This window comes from Zonotrichia albicollis, chromosome Z (genome assembly GCF_047830755.1).
Source record: "Zonotrichia albicollis isolate bZonAlb1 chromosome Z, bZonAlb1.hap1, whole genome shotgun sequence".
Classification (NCBI taxonomy): Eukaryota; Metazoa; Chordata; class Aves; order Passeriformes; family Passerellidae; genus Zonotrichia; species Zonotrichia albicollis.
The window spans coordinates 2,720,885-2,737,818 of NC_133860.1; the positions used below are offsets into that span (position 1 = coordinate 2,720,885).

The following is a 16,934-nucleotide window of genomic DNA, read 5'->3' on the forward strand; positions in this document are numbered from 1 at the left end:
AAACTGAAAAGCCAGGAGAGCTGCAATCAGCAAGACTGCTGAGCATTCACCAGATAAAGGCAAGTCTATTGCCTGACTCATGCAGAGTTCCTAATCCCTTTTCCCCAGACAACACACACACAAGCCCTGTGAAGAAACACTTATTTCCTGGCTGGTAGCAAAGGGCAGTGTGAGGAAACCATGAGTCAGCAACCTGATGACTTCTGCTTAGTGTGATTCACAGAAGAAAAGATCTAGTGAACATATATTTTCCTGCTGAATCAGAAAGAAGATGTATAAAACAGTGCCTAAAAAAAAGAAAATATTTTAAAATCTATTGCACATTACAATCCAGCAAGAAAGCTATCAGAATCAGAACCAGGCACTCTTGTAAAGTAAACATGCTTTTGGGGCACAGTGTGTCAACTTTTTGGCAAGTAGATCAGATGTTTAGCAAAAGTATTTTGAAATTCTCCCTTAGCAGTTCTGGTGGGCCACATGAAAACATCAAATATTTAGAACTTCACCATATGTTATCTCCGAAATTATGAAGTAGATTTTACAGATAACAGTTACTGCCTTTAAAGTTAAATAAAAACAGAAGCACAGACCAGAAACTGTTAGGTAGCGATGACCTTGCCAAATTTAGGCACTCATGTTGAAAATTTTTCAAGTCAAGCCTCTGCTTCAAAACATTTCTGTAAAAATGGGTCAGCATTCCTTCAGGTTTAGTAGCTTCTATTGGAGCTGAGGGGCAAAGTAGAATTTCTGCAAGTAGTGGAGGAAAAGTTCACCACCCCCCCTCCCCCACAAGAAAGCATCCTGACCAAAAAAAAAGGTCCAATGCTAGAACCTTTCATGGAGAGAAATTTGACAGGAGAAAAAGACAACCAGGGAACAGTTCTCAAGATACAACTAAATAGTTACTTTCTACTTGTTTAAACACCATGTCTAGAACTCTTAAGGCCTCTGGGAAAAACTTTGAGTGTTATATTATGCTCAGCAGAAGTTAATAAGACTTTGGCAGCTACATTTTCTGAGGATCCTGTTTACTCTAGGCAAGGTCCAGCTGAGACCTGGAAGAGTGAAGAACTTTTCCCTGTCTCCCCAGCTTAACCTTGCATCAGAGGCCTGGGGAAATGGGGAAGGAAATTGCATTTCCATTGATTCCAGTGTTCAGGACTCCTTAGATAAGTCAGGAATACAGAGGCATGGCGGAAACAGAAACCAGCTGATAAGCAAGAACAGAAATGCTGACAAGCCGCATCCTCCCTTCGGGGAAAGTACAGTGGAGGTTTAGAATTTACATGCATTTACTACAAAGTGCCACATTCCTTCCACCGCCTTTTAAACAGCCATTAAAGGTTCTGACAATATGGATTTCCAACTAGTCCTGAAGGTAACACACCTAAGGGGAACTGGTGTTGATCACTGCAGTACCACACGTGCTTGGGTCAGAGTTATTACGTTTATGCACATTAACATTTCAACCTGCTGGGGAACTTTTGGGGAGTTTCTGTGACATCCATACTGCAAGATTACAGCCAGGCTTTCCTTAGTCCCTGTAGGAGTTTCTCTCATGTCAGCGTTTCACAGTATCACAGAATAAATAGGGCTGGAACGGACCACAGTGGGTCATCTGGTCCAGCCTCCCAGCTTAAGCAGGGTCATTCCACAGCACATTGCACGGAATCATGTTCAGACAGTTGTGGAGTAGCTCCAGTGATACTCCACAGCCTCTCTGGGCAATGTGCTCCAGCGCACGGTCATCCACACAGTAAAATTCTTCCTCATATTAAGGTGGAGCTTCTTATTAACTCTTGTCTTACTGCACAACAGCACCAAGAAGAGCCTGACAGCACCAAGAAGAGCCTGGCTGCACTCCAAAGTACTTCAGAGTGTTAACTGGTAAGTCACTCTCCAGTCTCCTCTGGAATCTGTCTGCAAGGAAAGTACTTACTGCATATGTACCCATTACCAGCAGTATGTATCATAACAGAGGAATGATCCTCCACTTACTAGTCCCTAAGGTTTTGTTATTTTCCTTCATAATTTATTAGGAAAGTTCAGCAACTTCACCCAAGGAGGTAACTCAGCAAGCCACCACAAAGAGCATTTCTGTTGGATATGTACATTTATTTTGTACTGTCATCTGAGACCTTCAGTTGGTTATCTGATTTGTTCAGCCTTTGTTGCACTGACTTTGGAAACAGCATCTTTTTGATTACTATGTCAAAAGCCACTGTGAAGTCTGTTATTACAGTAGCCAACAGTTTCAATTCAAAATCTTGTTTAGCTTCTAGAAAGCTTCTGACTTCCAAACAAAGTCACCAAAACAACCCACACTCCAAACTGTACTACCAATATTTAGCAACTACACCTCATACCATCTGCTAGGAGTAATTGAATAGAGGGATGTACACTTTGTGGTCACATGACCTATTGATGCCTTAAAACCACTGACACATTTCAGAGATTCTCCAAATTCCAAAAGAGTAGCCCGTTTTCTAAGATGAGCTGAAAACAAAAAATCAGGACTAATATATGAAAAAAGCTCCCTGCCCAATTTGCAAACAAACAAAACAAACACATACTATTAGCACAGGTTCTCAAAGACTTTTAAATTATTTGACTTTAACACTTTTTTACTGTCTTCCTTAGTTACTGCTGAAACAGACAGGATTCAGTTTTGTCTACAATTCATGAACAGATGAGACAGCTTCTGCAGATCAAAATAACTATGCTTATAAAACATTCATGCCTCTTTCTCCCCTCACACATAATCTTTATTTACTGCTATGCCTTTCTGTTTCATGTAAGTAAATTAAAGCATATGTAATAAAAACAACACTGATAACAAAAAAGGAGCTGATCTTTGCCCCCAGTCTCTGCCTCCTCTGATCTTAAAATCACAGTCAGTGTCCTATTATCTTTCAACAATAATCCTGACGCTAAATTATTGGGTTATGTTCACAAGTAGCATAACTTCTAAGATGATTTTCTTAATGAACTTACCATCTGGAGCATACTTTGAAGCTATTCCCAAAAAAATCCCCAGTGCAACAAAAAGTGAAAGGCTAGAAACGGCAGAACAAATAAGAGTATTTTTGTGTCTGTTGGCTTCTGCCTGTCGGCGGTGCTGCTCCACTGGCAAGGACGGGAGTCTTGTCTGGGCTTCCTGTCTGGCCGAGGTAAATTCTGCTGCAGCATGGCTCTGCGAAGGCGGCGGGGGACGGAGAGGGGCAATTCTCCCCGGGACGTACCCCGAAGACCTGTGACTGCTCCCGTTCTGAGGACGGAGGAATGCAGGGGAGCTCCCCCTGGTATCAGTGCCTCGCATGTTATAAAGTCACTGGAACACACACACAGAGGGGGAAAAATAAAGAGACAGGCTTTCAGAATGCAGATCAAAATGCAGAAAATAAAAAAAGAAACAACAGCAAAAGGTGAATTTAAGCCACCTGTGTCAAGAACAGCCACTGGAGCTGTGAATATTTACAAAGTATCTGTGTTTCAGTCGCTACTGGTCACTTGCCATGGTATAAGCGCATGGAACAACTTATGTGTCTTCAACACGAATTCAAAAGAATGTGGTGTGGGAACCCAGTATTTGTGGGAACACAGACCATTTCTTCATAGTTCCAGTGGGTATTTTTCACTGAGTATTTTCACAGTTAACTTGTATTGTGAGATTAAGAAATCAGATTAACAATGAGAAAGCTAGCAACCCCTGCTTTCCCACAGTTATGCAAAGAATGTCTAAATGTATTTTTTCTGTACACAGAAGCTGAACAAACTCCTCACTTTCCCTTACTGAAAAGAAGTTTAAAAAGATAAGCCTGCCTTCTACACTGGAAGCTCTAAAAGCTGTTTATATTAAAATACCAAATACTTTTTTTATTTCTAGTCATGCTGATGCAACTTAATCAACATTTTTAATAAGCTGAGGTGCATAGAGCCAGAAAACTCTTGATTTACTCACAGCAAGATTCAATTGACAGTAAAGGTACATCAGGAATTGTTCTATAAGTCACCTACATCTTATTCAGGAAACCTTGTGATTTTTTTCTGCTGACATACCTGGACACAAAGCCTGGAAGCAACATGCCTGCTCCAGATCTCTGCACCTATTGCCCAGAAGTGAGTGCTGCTCTTATTTCAGTTACTAGTATTGTCCATCTTTCTTCTGAAGCATACCAAGAAGAAAGCATACCAGTGCCATCCCTGCCTGGCCCATCCTCAGCAGTAGCTCTAACTCACAGCTCTAGTTTAAGAGACAAACCTGCATTTGATTGTTTTCTCTGGTTTTCCAGTCAACAGTGTTGCACAGAGTATTCACAAAGCTGGCATAATTTTTTTAAATCTTCATTATGATTAACACTTCTTATAGATGAAACTTTTGAGAAGGATGTTCAAGTTTCAGTTAACTGAAACCTAACTTTTGAAACTAAATCCTGAAGGGGATTTAGGCATAGGTCATGTGCATTAAACAGCAAAGTGTAGGAAAAATAAAAACTACTAATTATGGAAGAGTATAAAGATCCTCTTTCTGTTCCATTAACAAAGGGAAGTCTGAGCCATACTCTGAAGTGTCAGGCACGCTGATGAAGGAGAAATGTGACAACTGTAATCTTATGCTGAGACGCAGCAAAGGAGCCTTTTGTTCCACATGCTGCAAAATCTGATAGTTCACTGTTTCCAGGAAAAAGAGCTGTTACTATAGAACAGGCTGGATTACCCTTTCATGGGAGACAATGCATCTCCAGATGTAGGCACAATGACAATGAAGGCACAGAAACATTAACTGGAGTAGCTATCCCAGAGTGCAAAAATTATTCCAAGTCCTCCAGAAATGCTTCTTCCACCTGTTCCTTATAACAAATTGATTTTCAGCATTCTCCTTTCTGTTCTTTGACAAACCAAATCCTCTGTTCTCACACTTAACTGCCCAACCAGTTATGTGCACTGTGGAACAGTTTGCTTTACCCTCATATGCTTTTACTCAATTTATCACCTCTCAGAAATGAAAGTAATCTCTGTGTTTTAGATGTGGTTTAAAAGCTAGGTAGAGATGGAGCTTTTCTGCTAGTTCAAAGGCAGTATTTATATCTAGATAAACAAATGTTGGATTAGCTTCTTAATTAAGCATTTTAAGAAATCTGATCCAGCATTGAGATTTTCTTTTTTTTTACGGTTTGAAACCCCAACTCTAAAACTTGACTAATTTTTCAGTTAGGACATTTTTCTGTGACACTGACAAAATTATTACAGTGTTCATTATAGTGTAATATCAACAGTTAAAAAGTTTTTAAACCACTCAGCTATAGCAACTGAATCCAGATTGGCTATGCAAGAATTGAAACAGTTTTACAAAATAATTTTCCCACAATTCTTCCCACCAAGCTCTCCTAAAGTACTGCCAGACCTCTAAAGAAATAACAAAAAAAAAACCAAACAAAAAAACATTAATTACAGCAGCCATTGGAAACACTCGTGTCATATTTCAAACATATTTTGTGTTGTACAGTGCATTCTGCTTTGTTAGCAGCCCTCACTTTGGCAATTGTAGAAGGTTTTCAACTGTCCCACTCAAGTGAAAACATGGGTCACCCCAAGGATGGGTGGGAAGAAGATGGTAGAATTGCTGTCTTAACCATTACTAAATAAAAATAATTACACTAAGCCAGTAAGGAGATACTCAGTACATTCTAAACTCACCATTCAGTTTTCCATTACAACAGGAGTAACCATTGCAATGCTTCCTTCCCTCTTCATGAGTTATTTGAAATTCTCTAGCTGAAAAAGGATGTCTTCTATCTTGTAGAGCAGCTACTAGCTTTTTTGAAAGACAGACTGATAATCTGATGCAAAACATTGGCTTGTTTATTTCCACTCTGTGGAATACTTCAGAGAGCACCACACAAAAGCAAGTAGAGTAATTGTCTGTATGGCCAGTTATGCACCAGAGAATAACGCAATTATTTGGCTGCACAAATACAGTTTGTGTGTCACAAATACAGCACAAATTTTACTCTGCAAATGCATTTACAGAGTGAAATGCAGGCCAAAATACCCAAACTGCTGAACTATTTAAATACCACACTGAAAATTCCTATGCCATCTGAATTTTCCTATGTTTCCCTTTGACCTGTGCCTATGCCATGGTCTCGTAAAGGAACTCAGGATCTGGGCATGTCTTCCTGATGGCCAGTCCCAGACAAGAACATCTCTCACTTTTGCAGTTGTACTGTGGTACAGAGAATGGTGCCACAAATTTTACTTTGCAGCTTGCTTCAGAGTGCTTTCAATAACAGTTAAGTTCTCACACCACATACAACCAATTAGCTAACATTTGTACAGACCTCTATCTGTACAAATGTGTTATTTGTCATGCCATTTAAAAATGCTGCTTTCTCACTACTCCCAAATTTTTTGCACATCAGCTTTCAACAAAGTATTATGCAAGATTTTAAATCCATTACTCAACAGAGCTTTTAGTCAGAGCCACACTTAAGCATGTGCTTCAAGCCCACCAGTAAGAGGCAAGCTTCCCTGCAAAGACTCAGCTGGAGGATCTCAGATGCTTCAGCCCATGATGTATCTGGAGTATCTCAGATATTTCATTGCCACCCATCTGCTGGATGACTGCACTATTTGCATATCGCTCTTTTGCAAGAGTAGTGCAACTCCACACAATCCAGATTTCTGCTCATGCACCCCCTCCTACAGCATGAGCAAGCAAACAATTGCTTCTCATACTGCTCACATCAGCCAAGCCAGCTTAAATTACCTTAAATTAGGAAAAAAAAAAAAGGTTTATTTTGCACAGCTTCCAAGTGATTACCTGCAAGTCTGGATATGTCAACAGAGCAACTGAGCAAGCAGATGTGGACAGCAAAACCCAGCTTGCAGACAGCAGTGAGCCGCTGAACAGGCTGCTACATCTCCTGTCTCCTCAAGTATTCCTTCACCACTTCTAACTTGTGCCACTACCACACTCTCATACAAGCCCACATTGTTCCAAACGGTCAGAAACTGGAAACATATACACTGTACAGCCAGGGCATAACATATGAACCTCCTGAGACATGCCTGAGTGCTCGGAAGCAAGCAGCGTGCTTATCCATTACTCATTTTGGGGCTGGTTTCCTGGAAAGAAATTGGCTTATTTTACCAGATAATTCAAAATGTCACATGACACCACCCAAAAAGTGGGGGAAAACCCAAGATATTTTACACTTCTGTGTTGTCACATGCTAAGTGTAATAAAATATGTCAAACATGCTAATAAACTCCCACACCTGCACCATCTGAAAATGTTGTACAGAATGGTTGCTTACCTCATAATTCATGCCTCTCTTTAAGCACACTTTAAGGATCATAGGTCTTAAAAATGAAATAAAAGAAACCAGAAAACATTACACACTTCTGTTGATCTGGGCCATCAAACTACACCAGCTCTAGTGCTGACCTATTACCACACTGTCTAGTCTCAGAGTATACAATTACTGCTCAGGAAAAGACTGAGCAAAGGGTGGAGGAAAACACATACACAAAAAAATATTTTCCCATGCAACACAGTAGTAAATTTGCAAACATTAAGCTGAGAGCATGTGTCGATCTGTTGGAAGGTAGGAGCGCTCTATAGAGACACCTGGAATGATTGGATGGGTGGGCAGAGTCCAATAAAATGAAGTTTAATAAGTCCAAGTGCCAGGTCCTACATTTGTACCACAATTTCTTGCAATGCTACATTCTGGGGACAGTGTGGCTGGACAGTGCTCAGGAGGAACGGGACCTGGGGGTGCTGGTCAGCAGCCGGCTGAACACGAGCCAGCAGGTGCCCTGGGGGCCAAGAAGGCCCATGGCATCCTGGCCTGTGTCAGGAATGGTGTGGCCAGCAGAAGCAGGGAGGTCATTCTGCCCCTGTACTCGGCACTGGTGAGGGCGCACCTTGGGTGCTGTGTCCAGTTCTGGCCCCTCAGTTTGGGAAGGACCTTGAGACGCTTGAGCGCGTCCAGAGGAGGGAAACGAGGCTGGTGAGGGGCCTGGAGCACAAACCCTGTGAGGAACGACTGAGAGAGCTGGGGATGTTCAGCCTGGAGAAAAGGAGACTCGCTCTCTATCTAGAGGATATCTCTATCTACTGTAAAGGAGACTCACTCTTATCACACTCTACACCTTCCTGAAATGTGGCTGCAGTCAGGTGGGCGTTGGTCTCTTTCTCCAGGTAGCAACTGACAGAACAAGAGGATACAGTCTTAAGCTGCACCAAGGGAAATATAAGCTGGTTATAAGAAAAAGCTTTTTACAGAAAAAGTGTTAAAATACTGGAATGGTGTGCCCATGGAGGTGATGGAGTCACCATTGCTGGATGTGTTTAAAAAAAGACTGGATGTGGCAGTTGGTGCCATGGCTTAGCTGAGGTGTGTCAGGGCATGGGTTGGACTTAATGATCTCGAAGGTCTGTTCCAACCTAATGATTCTGTACCACAAAAGTTATTACTGCTTTCCTGGTAGAGGCACTTGTCTGGTATAAAACCAAAGCGCAGTGAGAAACCCATGAAAAGGAAAGGGGACATGAAATCAGTATTAAAAAGCTCCTAAGTAAAAACAATCACTGAACAGAATGTGATGTCAGGCAAGCTCCTAAAGCATGGCATGCACACCTTTGTAGACCTTCAAGCTGGTCAACCATAAAAGAAATGCAAATTTCAAGTGTCTTGGAAGTCCTCAGGTCAAGAAATCACCTCACCAGTAAGAACAATTCTAGACAGGGTGCCCACATGCTTTCTTTCCTGGTTTCACATTTTCTCGTTCTGCCTTATTCTGAAGTTACACCTATTCACTAAGACAATAGACAGCATATTGGAAGGAACCTACTTTTCCACCCATGTACAAAACTGGAAAGAATATATGCACAGTAAAATGCACTGCTAAGTCAAGAAACTGTTGGAAATCACAGTATTTAGAACAGCCTGAAAAATCTCAACTGAGTTACAAAGAAAATCTTTAGAACCTTTACTGACATCTACACACATATGTGTTTTCTGCATACCTCCAACAAGTTTTCTCCCATGCTCCACATTTTCAGAAGAAAATTAGAGCATAAACCAGCAAGAAACAGAAATATAAGAATGGTAAAAGTCACAAAACTTAGAAGATAAGCTCTGAATTTCCTGTGTAGCAATTAATAATCTTTATGATTTACTTGGCACGTAGAAAATGGGTAAAATTGCAAGGTCTGTATTTCTTAAACCAATTCTTTCAAAGTACAGAATCACAGAACCACTTCAGTACCACGCATCAAGAAACCAAGAAGTGAAACCATGCATTATATTTACAGTATAAGAGAAGGATTATAGATAGAAATAACCTTTGTCAGCTAGTCTAATGAAATCTTGGAGAACACAAGCCTCTCTCCAGTTCAGAAGAAATTTCAAACTTATATACAAGTAGGGAAAGTTGGAGTACATATGTCTAAGTGATAGGCAAAACAATTAAGCTATTATCTATGGATTCATAAAGACAATGAGGTGAGGGGCAGAGGATGGTGAAAAAATTGCATTCCAAGGGAAATAAGTAAATAAACACTCTGGAATAGAACTGGTCTGTGGGAATAAGTACGAAATTATGGTCAAGTAAAACCACTCCCACGTCCACAGCTGACAGCATACAGGAGAGCCATGAATTTCATTGCTATCCTCTTGTGCAGGTGTTTGGCAGATCACCATTAAGGATGAGACAAAGACCAGAGGGTATTTGTAAAACAAAAATGGTTCCCTGCTCCAAAGACAACTGGGCTTTTGTCCTTGAGTTACAGTTTGTGTGAACAGGCTCTATAGCACTGATCTGTTTCACTTACAGAGCATTTGATGCAGCAGATGAAGTATCTGATCTTGCAGAAAGTTCATGTACAAAACCTGGGAATTTTTGTAATGCTGCAGATACGCATCTTACCATAGAAACTGAAGGGACATGTTTTTTCCAGTTCCTAGACACTAAACATGTAGGTAAGCTTTCAAGAATTCTGAATTGACCAGTAGACACTGCAATTTTCAGTCTGCTCAAGCAGAACTGTAGTGGCTTCAGATTTTGCCCATTGAAACAAAGAAACACAAGCCAGCAGCCACAGAAAACTGTAGTCAGCGTTTCTAAAACAGTATCTGACACTTCCAGTGAGTTCTACTTTCCTGCCCTTTGTTTCTTTTTGACACAGTTTATCTTTGTAAATTATAAATTGGTGGAAGTCTATTCTGTTTTTCACTCACTGTTTAAAAAATAGCATATTCTGCTGGAGGAAAGCACGTAGAAACAAATGAATTAACGACAACTTAAATACAGCACATCCAAGAGCACACTAGGAAACACGGCATGTGCCAACATAGGCAAAATGAATGGAATCATTTTTACTACTCCACTTTCAGAAATGAAATGTTTAATAATTTGTGTAAGAGATCAAGAGTGGAAACTTGCATTTTAGTCACCCATCTGTCATTCGCTTGCTGCATGAGTCACAGATTACTTGGGCCCCAAGCCTGTAACATGAGCAAAAAAGTGGTCGCCAGCCTCACAGGGACATTGCGACGGTTAGTTCAGAGCGCTTGGCCTCAGCTCAGTGATGCATCTGAGTACAAGTCTACTTCTAGGTAAATAAATAGCTACACTTAAGTCAACAACTTTCACATGAAAATGATGGATTTGCCACACTCACCTTAGGGAACCTGAATAAAATGGTAGGGAAAAATCTAAATAAAAATCAGGGAAAAGCATTTAAACTACTTCTCATACGGACAATAAGAAGCGGTATACAGATACCTGCAGTCTCTAGAAAAACACAAATCCCAATCTAACAACTACAGCCTAGGACTTCAAAGCAGAAAACTTTTTATGTAATGGTACTACACTTCAGAGAGGTGAAGTTGAGTTCTGGCACTACCTTGAATCACTGGGCCTACAACCCTACTCCAAAGAGAAGGACAGTAAGATTAGATATCTATTAGTAAATTAGAAAAGCTCCTATAAATAGATTATAAGCATATATGAAAGTACAGACTATAACATGCAGTGGGGAAAAGAATCAGATTCGATATTTAGCTTCAGTAAACTGACATATGCAAAGCGTATTCCTGCGTGTACTCACATAATCGCTTAATCATCAAAGGTTGTCATCTTTAAGTTGTATTTAAAACAAGAATCAGCATAATAACTCACTCTCTTCCATATCAGCATGTGGATTTCTTTCTTTGGCAAAGCTGTTAAGTTCTTAGAATTTTTTCTTCAGCCCAACTCAAGCTTCAGTAAACGAAATGTCACCCCTCATTCTGCATACTTGAAGGACTGCCTCAGCAGATTTTAACTGTGCATCAACCACAAAAAAAAATGCTGCTTGAAAAACTGAATTGTTGGAGTCTCACACACACATTCTTTTGTCTTGCCCTTGTATAAGCCAAGTTAAATGAGTCTGCATTAAAGAATAATTAAGAGCTGCAAATCACATCCAGTAAAAACTCTTTGAATCCCCACAGGACTCTTCATACTGGTGATGGATGACTAAGAGAGAGGCTATATGTCACTAGGTCCATAGAATCAGAAGTAGTTGGTAAAATGCAAAAAACATTTCATGCCTCTTCCCAGGAGGAAAAAAAAAAGCTGACACAGAAGTCTTTGAACCTGTCTCAGTACTATATGCTTTGGACAGCAAGCATTTACACAGCTTCAGGGAACAACAAGGTTGCAGAAGATAATTCAGTTGAGGAGTATTGGATAAATAACACTGTCCCGAGTTTAGGAAGTCCTTGAAACACAAGCTGGAAGCAGTAGCATCATAATGCAGTGGCTTCACCAGATGACTATTACTCACCACTGTCAGACCCTGGGTAATTGCCTGGATGGACACTTGTTCTGATGTGATGTGGTCATTCCTCTACTACACTTTAAGACCTCATTTACCTGTCTTTCACCTCCACTCTTCCAAAATCACCTCTCCTCCTCTAAGGACCAAATCCCCCTCAACTCAGCCACTGCAACTGCCTGCTGAGATCAGCAACACAAAATACACCTTTACCTGATCGCTTACGTCAATATGCCACACTGATTGATACACAGTAGCTGAAATATAGTACAGTTTTCATTTTGCTGTAGGAATTGTGGCAATGTATCAGAAGGGCACAGCACATACCAGCTAAGGCATGAGGGCACAAAGTCTTGTGAAAAGAGTTTCTACTGATGAACTAAGAAGAGTAACTTGACTGTGTATCTGAATGGCAAAATAATCCATGGCTCTAAAGTATCTCAGAAATCTCAGAACTACATGAGTTGAGAACCCGGTGAAAAAGGAACAATGACTTAACTTATGCAATATGACGCCTTTGTAGAATTTTGTAAAAGAAAAAACATGCTATAATTCTCCTTTTGTAAAAAACACAAACAGCATATCTGGGATATGTCAAAAAAGCAAAATCTCAATCTTCAAAGATCAAAACAAAACCCAGTAATCCACCATTAGTTATGCATTCTACTGAGCTGGTGGCTACACTCATGTTTTGGCTTACCTACAGTGAATTCCATTCTAGGAAACTCGAAGAACTCCACACCCTACTGCCAAGTACTGTAACATCCTGCCAGGTATAGCTAGTCATCTTGTATGATTGCACTACTCCTTTTTACATGTTCTTCTTAATCCCATGTGCCAAGAAGACAGAAAAGCTACTAGCACATCCCTCCCATTAACCTACTTCACAACAAAGCAATAAAATCAGTTACAAGTTCTAAAGTATGCATTGTTTAATGCCTTCAGTATTTTTTTTCCATATTGGCAAATACACCACTTCTCTCCCTCAGATCTTTGCTCAACTTTTCTACTCTTTTCCAATTTCTCAGTATTACTATTCCACGAAATATTTCTGTGGATTTCATCCACAACTACAAATAATTCATTCCCATTTGTCTTGCCAAAAATATCTCAATTAAATCAACAATGAAAACCCTTTTGGTAAAAATAAGCTGAGAATGTATAAAGTCTAATCACAGTTTGACTCCAAACAAGAAACTGCAATTTACAACACAGGCTTTAATCACGTTTTGATGCATACTGTAGGTGATTCTATGGAACAGCCTTACTAATGCAAAGCATGAACCCTACTGATACACTTCAGATTATATTCCTATGATTTAATTTTTTAATATACAGAAAGCAAGATTTACTAGGTGGCAATTTTCCCACTAACTTCTGTCTGAAGTTTTTAAATCACTGGTGCGTGCACACAGAAGGTAAAGAACAGTTCCTCACAAATACTGCGGGACAGCTTTCCCCGAAGTCACGCACAATGTGGCCCGTCAGCCAAGGAGCTCCTTCAGCTGCAGGGCAGAGGAGCAGAGGTGTCCCTTACAGCATCAGCCTCCAGCAGACAATGCGCACCAGGGGCCCTCTCCTCCCCGGCTCCCCCAGTACAAGGCAGAATCAAGAGGAGATGGAGCTCCAATCCTAGCACAGAGAGTAGCCAGAGCCGTCCCAGGGGTACAGAAACAAACAGCTCCGTCCTATTCAACAGGTAAGATAAACAAAACTGAGTCACTGCTCATTTTCTGCAAACAAGACTTCCACAGCAAGAAACTGGAGTTACCTCAAAATATACAAAAACAGTCTGCTAAAACTGTTTAATGAAACTTCTGAAACACACTGGACATATAATAAAGGAAGTTAATGACTGTCCTTTATATTTAAAGTTACCCATAATTAAATAACATTTCTAGTCCAACTGCCCAAGGCAGGCAGACATTTCTTCACAGCCTTGGTGGTAAGAATGTTGTTTTGAAGTATTTAAATAAGACTGAAAAGCACCTATCCCACTGCCCCTTGTCATTACTTAACTTCCACTGAATTACAAATTATTCCAATATTTATCAACTCAAACTAAAAAAAAAAAAAGAAAAGCTGTAAAATAACCAAAGTAGCCCTACAAGTTGTGTTCTATCTAATTTCATATTCACGCTTAAAGTAAAAACAACTTTTTTTTGGTCCCCTGGTCTGTGAACTTGGAAGAAAAGTGAACTGTACCACCAAAAGGCAACTTCCAGTCACAGGACCTGTAAAAGCTAGGAAATGTTCAGAGGATTTCATAGACCCTTCGGTAATCAATAGTTTTTACACACAGGGGCCATCATCTTCTACTAGTTAGTGTCTCTATCAACTAGCAACAAATCAGACGAACTGGCTAAAAGCCTTCAGCCAATCCTTAACACCACTTTCCTCAAAAATACCGTGGAGAAATGTTCTAATATCTGTAATTAAAAAACCCACAGTGTGCCACTGGAAAACATATATCCCCATCTCAAAACAGCACACACCACCACAGCTCCTGCTGAGACCAGACACTGAACTCCAGAAGACACTCATCTTAGCATGGACCCCACAAGACTCCTTGTTTTTGTCCTTTTCCCCTCCACACTTGCTTTCTTCTTCCTGAATCCCTTTGTGTTTGGGGGTATTTCTCATGCTTTACATGTAACTTATTTCTCTGGCATCCCTGTCTAGCTCAAGTCCCTGACATAGTCTGCTGAATGCTTTATTAGCAGAGACAGTGCAGGAGGAGCAGGCCCAACAAACTTGATCTGGCAAAAGACTTCACATTTGCGCAGGCAGTGTTCAAGATCCATGTAGACAAAGCATCTCAAAGAGCTGCAGACTCCTAAGAACAAAGATGAACCTCCCTCCCCTTACTGCTACCATGGGCCATTTCACATCAGTAGCTAAGCCACTGCAAATCTTTCTCTGTGATTCATGAAAACAGACTAATGCCACAAAAAAGCACCAAGTACTACTTTATCCTCCACATCACATTGTCTTTGCCTGCTATTCTGCTTTTAGAACCACTCAAACATATAAAATCTCTTCCCATTCAAGGAAACTGTATCACTAAATGCACACTTCAGTACCAGCAAGGGCACAATCTTCAGCACACAGCCCTCATCTAGTTGTGATGTAGCACAAATGCAGTGCATTAATCGCTGCACACCCTCCTTTCTCAGAGGGGCTGTGATGATGTACAGCTCCCACTGCTTCTTCCGTGCCTCTGGGCAAATGAAGCAGCTGTTGGTTATCAGTCACAAGGACGGCATTCCACGACAGCCCAAGCTCTCGGCGATGCCTGTGACAAGTCTCAGCCAGTCACGCCGCGATGCGGACCCGAGCCCGGTCGCTCTCCACCGCGATCGCGGCAGCACCGGACCGGGCGCGCCAACAAAGCCGCGGTTCCGTGAGCGCGGCCCCGCCGCCGCACCTGCCGCGGCCCCGCGGGGCCCACACCTGCCGGGGCCGCGCGGCCCCTCAGGGCGGCCGCGCCCGCCGCCGCCGGCCCTCCCCGCCCCGCCGCCGGCAGCTGCTGCCGCCCCCGCTCCCTCCTTCCCTCCCTCTGCTCCCTCCTTCCCTCCCCTCTCGCCGGCCCCGGGAACAAAAGAGGCCAGTGCGGCGGAGCCCGGCCGCTCCGGCGCGGCGGCTCGGCCCACGCCCCAGCCGGCCCGGCACGGCCCGGCACCGCGCTGGCCCCGGCCGGGCCGGGCGCGCTCTCACCTGGGCCCGGCGCGGCGGCGCGCTCGGGGCGGCGGCGGCGCGCTCAGGGCGGCGGCATAGCGCTCCCCGCCCCGGACACGGCGGGAGGCCGCCGGCTGCTCGCCAACCCCGCCGCTCCCCGCCTCGGCTGCCGCCCTTACGCAATTGGCAGCGGCCGCAAGCCCCGCGGGGCGACCCAGATCGCGGGCCCCGAGCGGAGGCGGCCGAGCCCCGCCGCTGCTGCCCCGCCTCCCGCGCTCCCGCCGCCCCCGCGCCGGGGGAGGAGCGGGGCCGCCCCCGCCGCCCGCCCGCCCCTCGCCCGGCCTGGCCCGGCCGCACCTCCGCGCTGCGCTCCGCGGGCGCCGCACTGCCCGGCCCGGGCCTGGCGCTTCCTTCCTGCGGGACTGCATCCCTCCGGCCTCGCTGCTGCCGGGGCACCCAGGCGCCGCCTCCTGCAGCACCCGGGCCTGGCGGGCAAGAGGAGGCAGAGGGGCACTTTGCATCCGTGCCCTGACCTACGGCTCTCCTCTACGGCAGAGTGGAAAAGTGCTGATTTTCAGTTCAAATACTGGACGCACCGTTAGATACCGATGTCCGTGTTAAAGTAATAGTAACAACAGCAGTAGTACTACTACTAATCATAATGATAATAATACTTGTAATAATAGTAATTCCACAGTTATAAACGCGCAGGTGCTGCCTGGGCGGTGTGGAATGTGCGCGAGGAACGAGAGCAAGGCGACAGCGGGGGAAGAGGCACTGTGCTGTCTCCAGAGGGGAGGGATGGAGGGACACCCGGAGCGCATGAGAGGCGGCAGAAGCAGAGAGCAGAGACACGCGGCGGCTGTCGGTACGTGCTGGCTGAACAGAGTTACTTACGGCCGTTGTAGTCCGGGCAGTCTGACCAGCGGAAAGAGCCGACTGGAGAACCTGATGCCGCTTTCTGATTTGCTTTTTTGTTTTGTTTTGTTTTGTTTCTATTTTGTTTCTTGTTCTAATATTTTTTAAGTAAAATCAAACTAAAACCCAAAATGTTCTGAATTTCAGGGAGCCCCTGCCTGAAACTGTTACCCAGCAAAGAGCATCAATTGGTATAGACATTCAAGAAGGACTGTGAAGCCTCAGGGCACCTCAGGCTGTCAGCTTCGATGCAAATCTGACAACTGGCTTCTCTTAAGTTTGGGACCTCCCACCATTTCCGTGCTGCAAGGTTGGGCCACACTCATTACTGATGAGCCAGTGGAAGAAAAAAAAAAAGAAAAAAGCATTCCCTGGTCGGATTCCAGATGGGTCAATGAAATGCTTCAGGAAACACAAGCATTTCCCAACATAGTTATTTCCTTGGGAATATTCCAAATAGATGAAGTCAAAGTGATAACTCACTTGTATGTCTATGAACACTGCC

The 16,934-nt window shown here is 43.1% G+C and overlaps 2 protein-coding genes across 6 annotated transcripts in view; one reads left to right on the forward strand and one right to left on the reverse strand.

The window, feature by feature from the left end:
- The window catches only part of CEMIP2 (cell migration inducing hyaluronidase 2), a 51,881-nt gene extending 35,292 nt beyond the window's left edge, over positions 1-16,589 (reverse strand). For 2 of the 5 annotated variants that reach the window (XR_012578002.1, XM_014268921.3), the window contains exons 1-2: positions 15,551-15,691; positions 2,995-3,331 (exon numbers count right to left, since the gene is read on the reverse strand). Coding sequence is in view for 4 of the 5 variants with exons in the window: in XM_014268921.3 (XP_014124396.1) it covers positions 2,995-3,319 (325 nt within the window). In the remaining variant the exon portion in view is untranslated. Of the gene's footprint in view, positions 1-2,994; positions 3,332-5,697; positions 13,226-15,550; positions 15,692-15,868; positions 15,985-16,408 lie in introns of those variants that run through there. The other 3 variants (XM_026795079.2, XM_026795078.2, XM_005489639.4) reach the window with 3 other exon arrangements.
- Positions 15,023-16,716, forward strand: LOC113459594 (uncharacterized). Its single transcript, XM_074533037.1, has 3 exons — positions 15,023-15,231; positions 15,312-16,379; positions 16,577-16,716. The coding sequence occupies exons 1-2, from the start codon at positions 15,023-15,025 to the stop codon at positions 16,111-16,113; spliced, it is 1,011 nt and encodes a 336-aa protein (XP_074389138.1). The 3' UTR covers positions 16,114-16,379; positions 16,577-16,716.
- Positions 16,717-16,934: the final 218 nt, after the last annotated feature.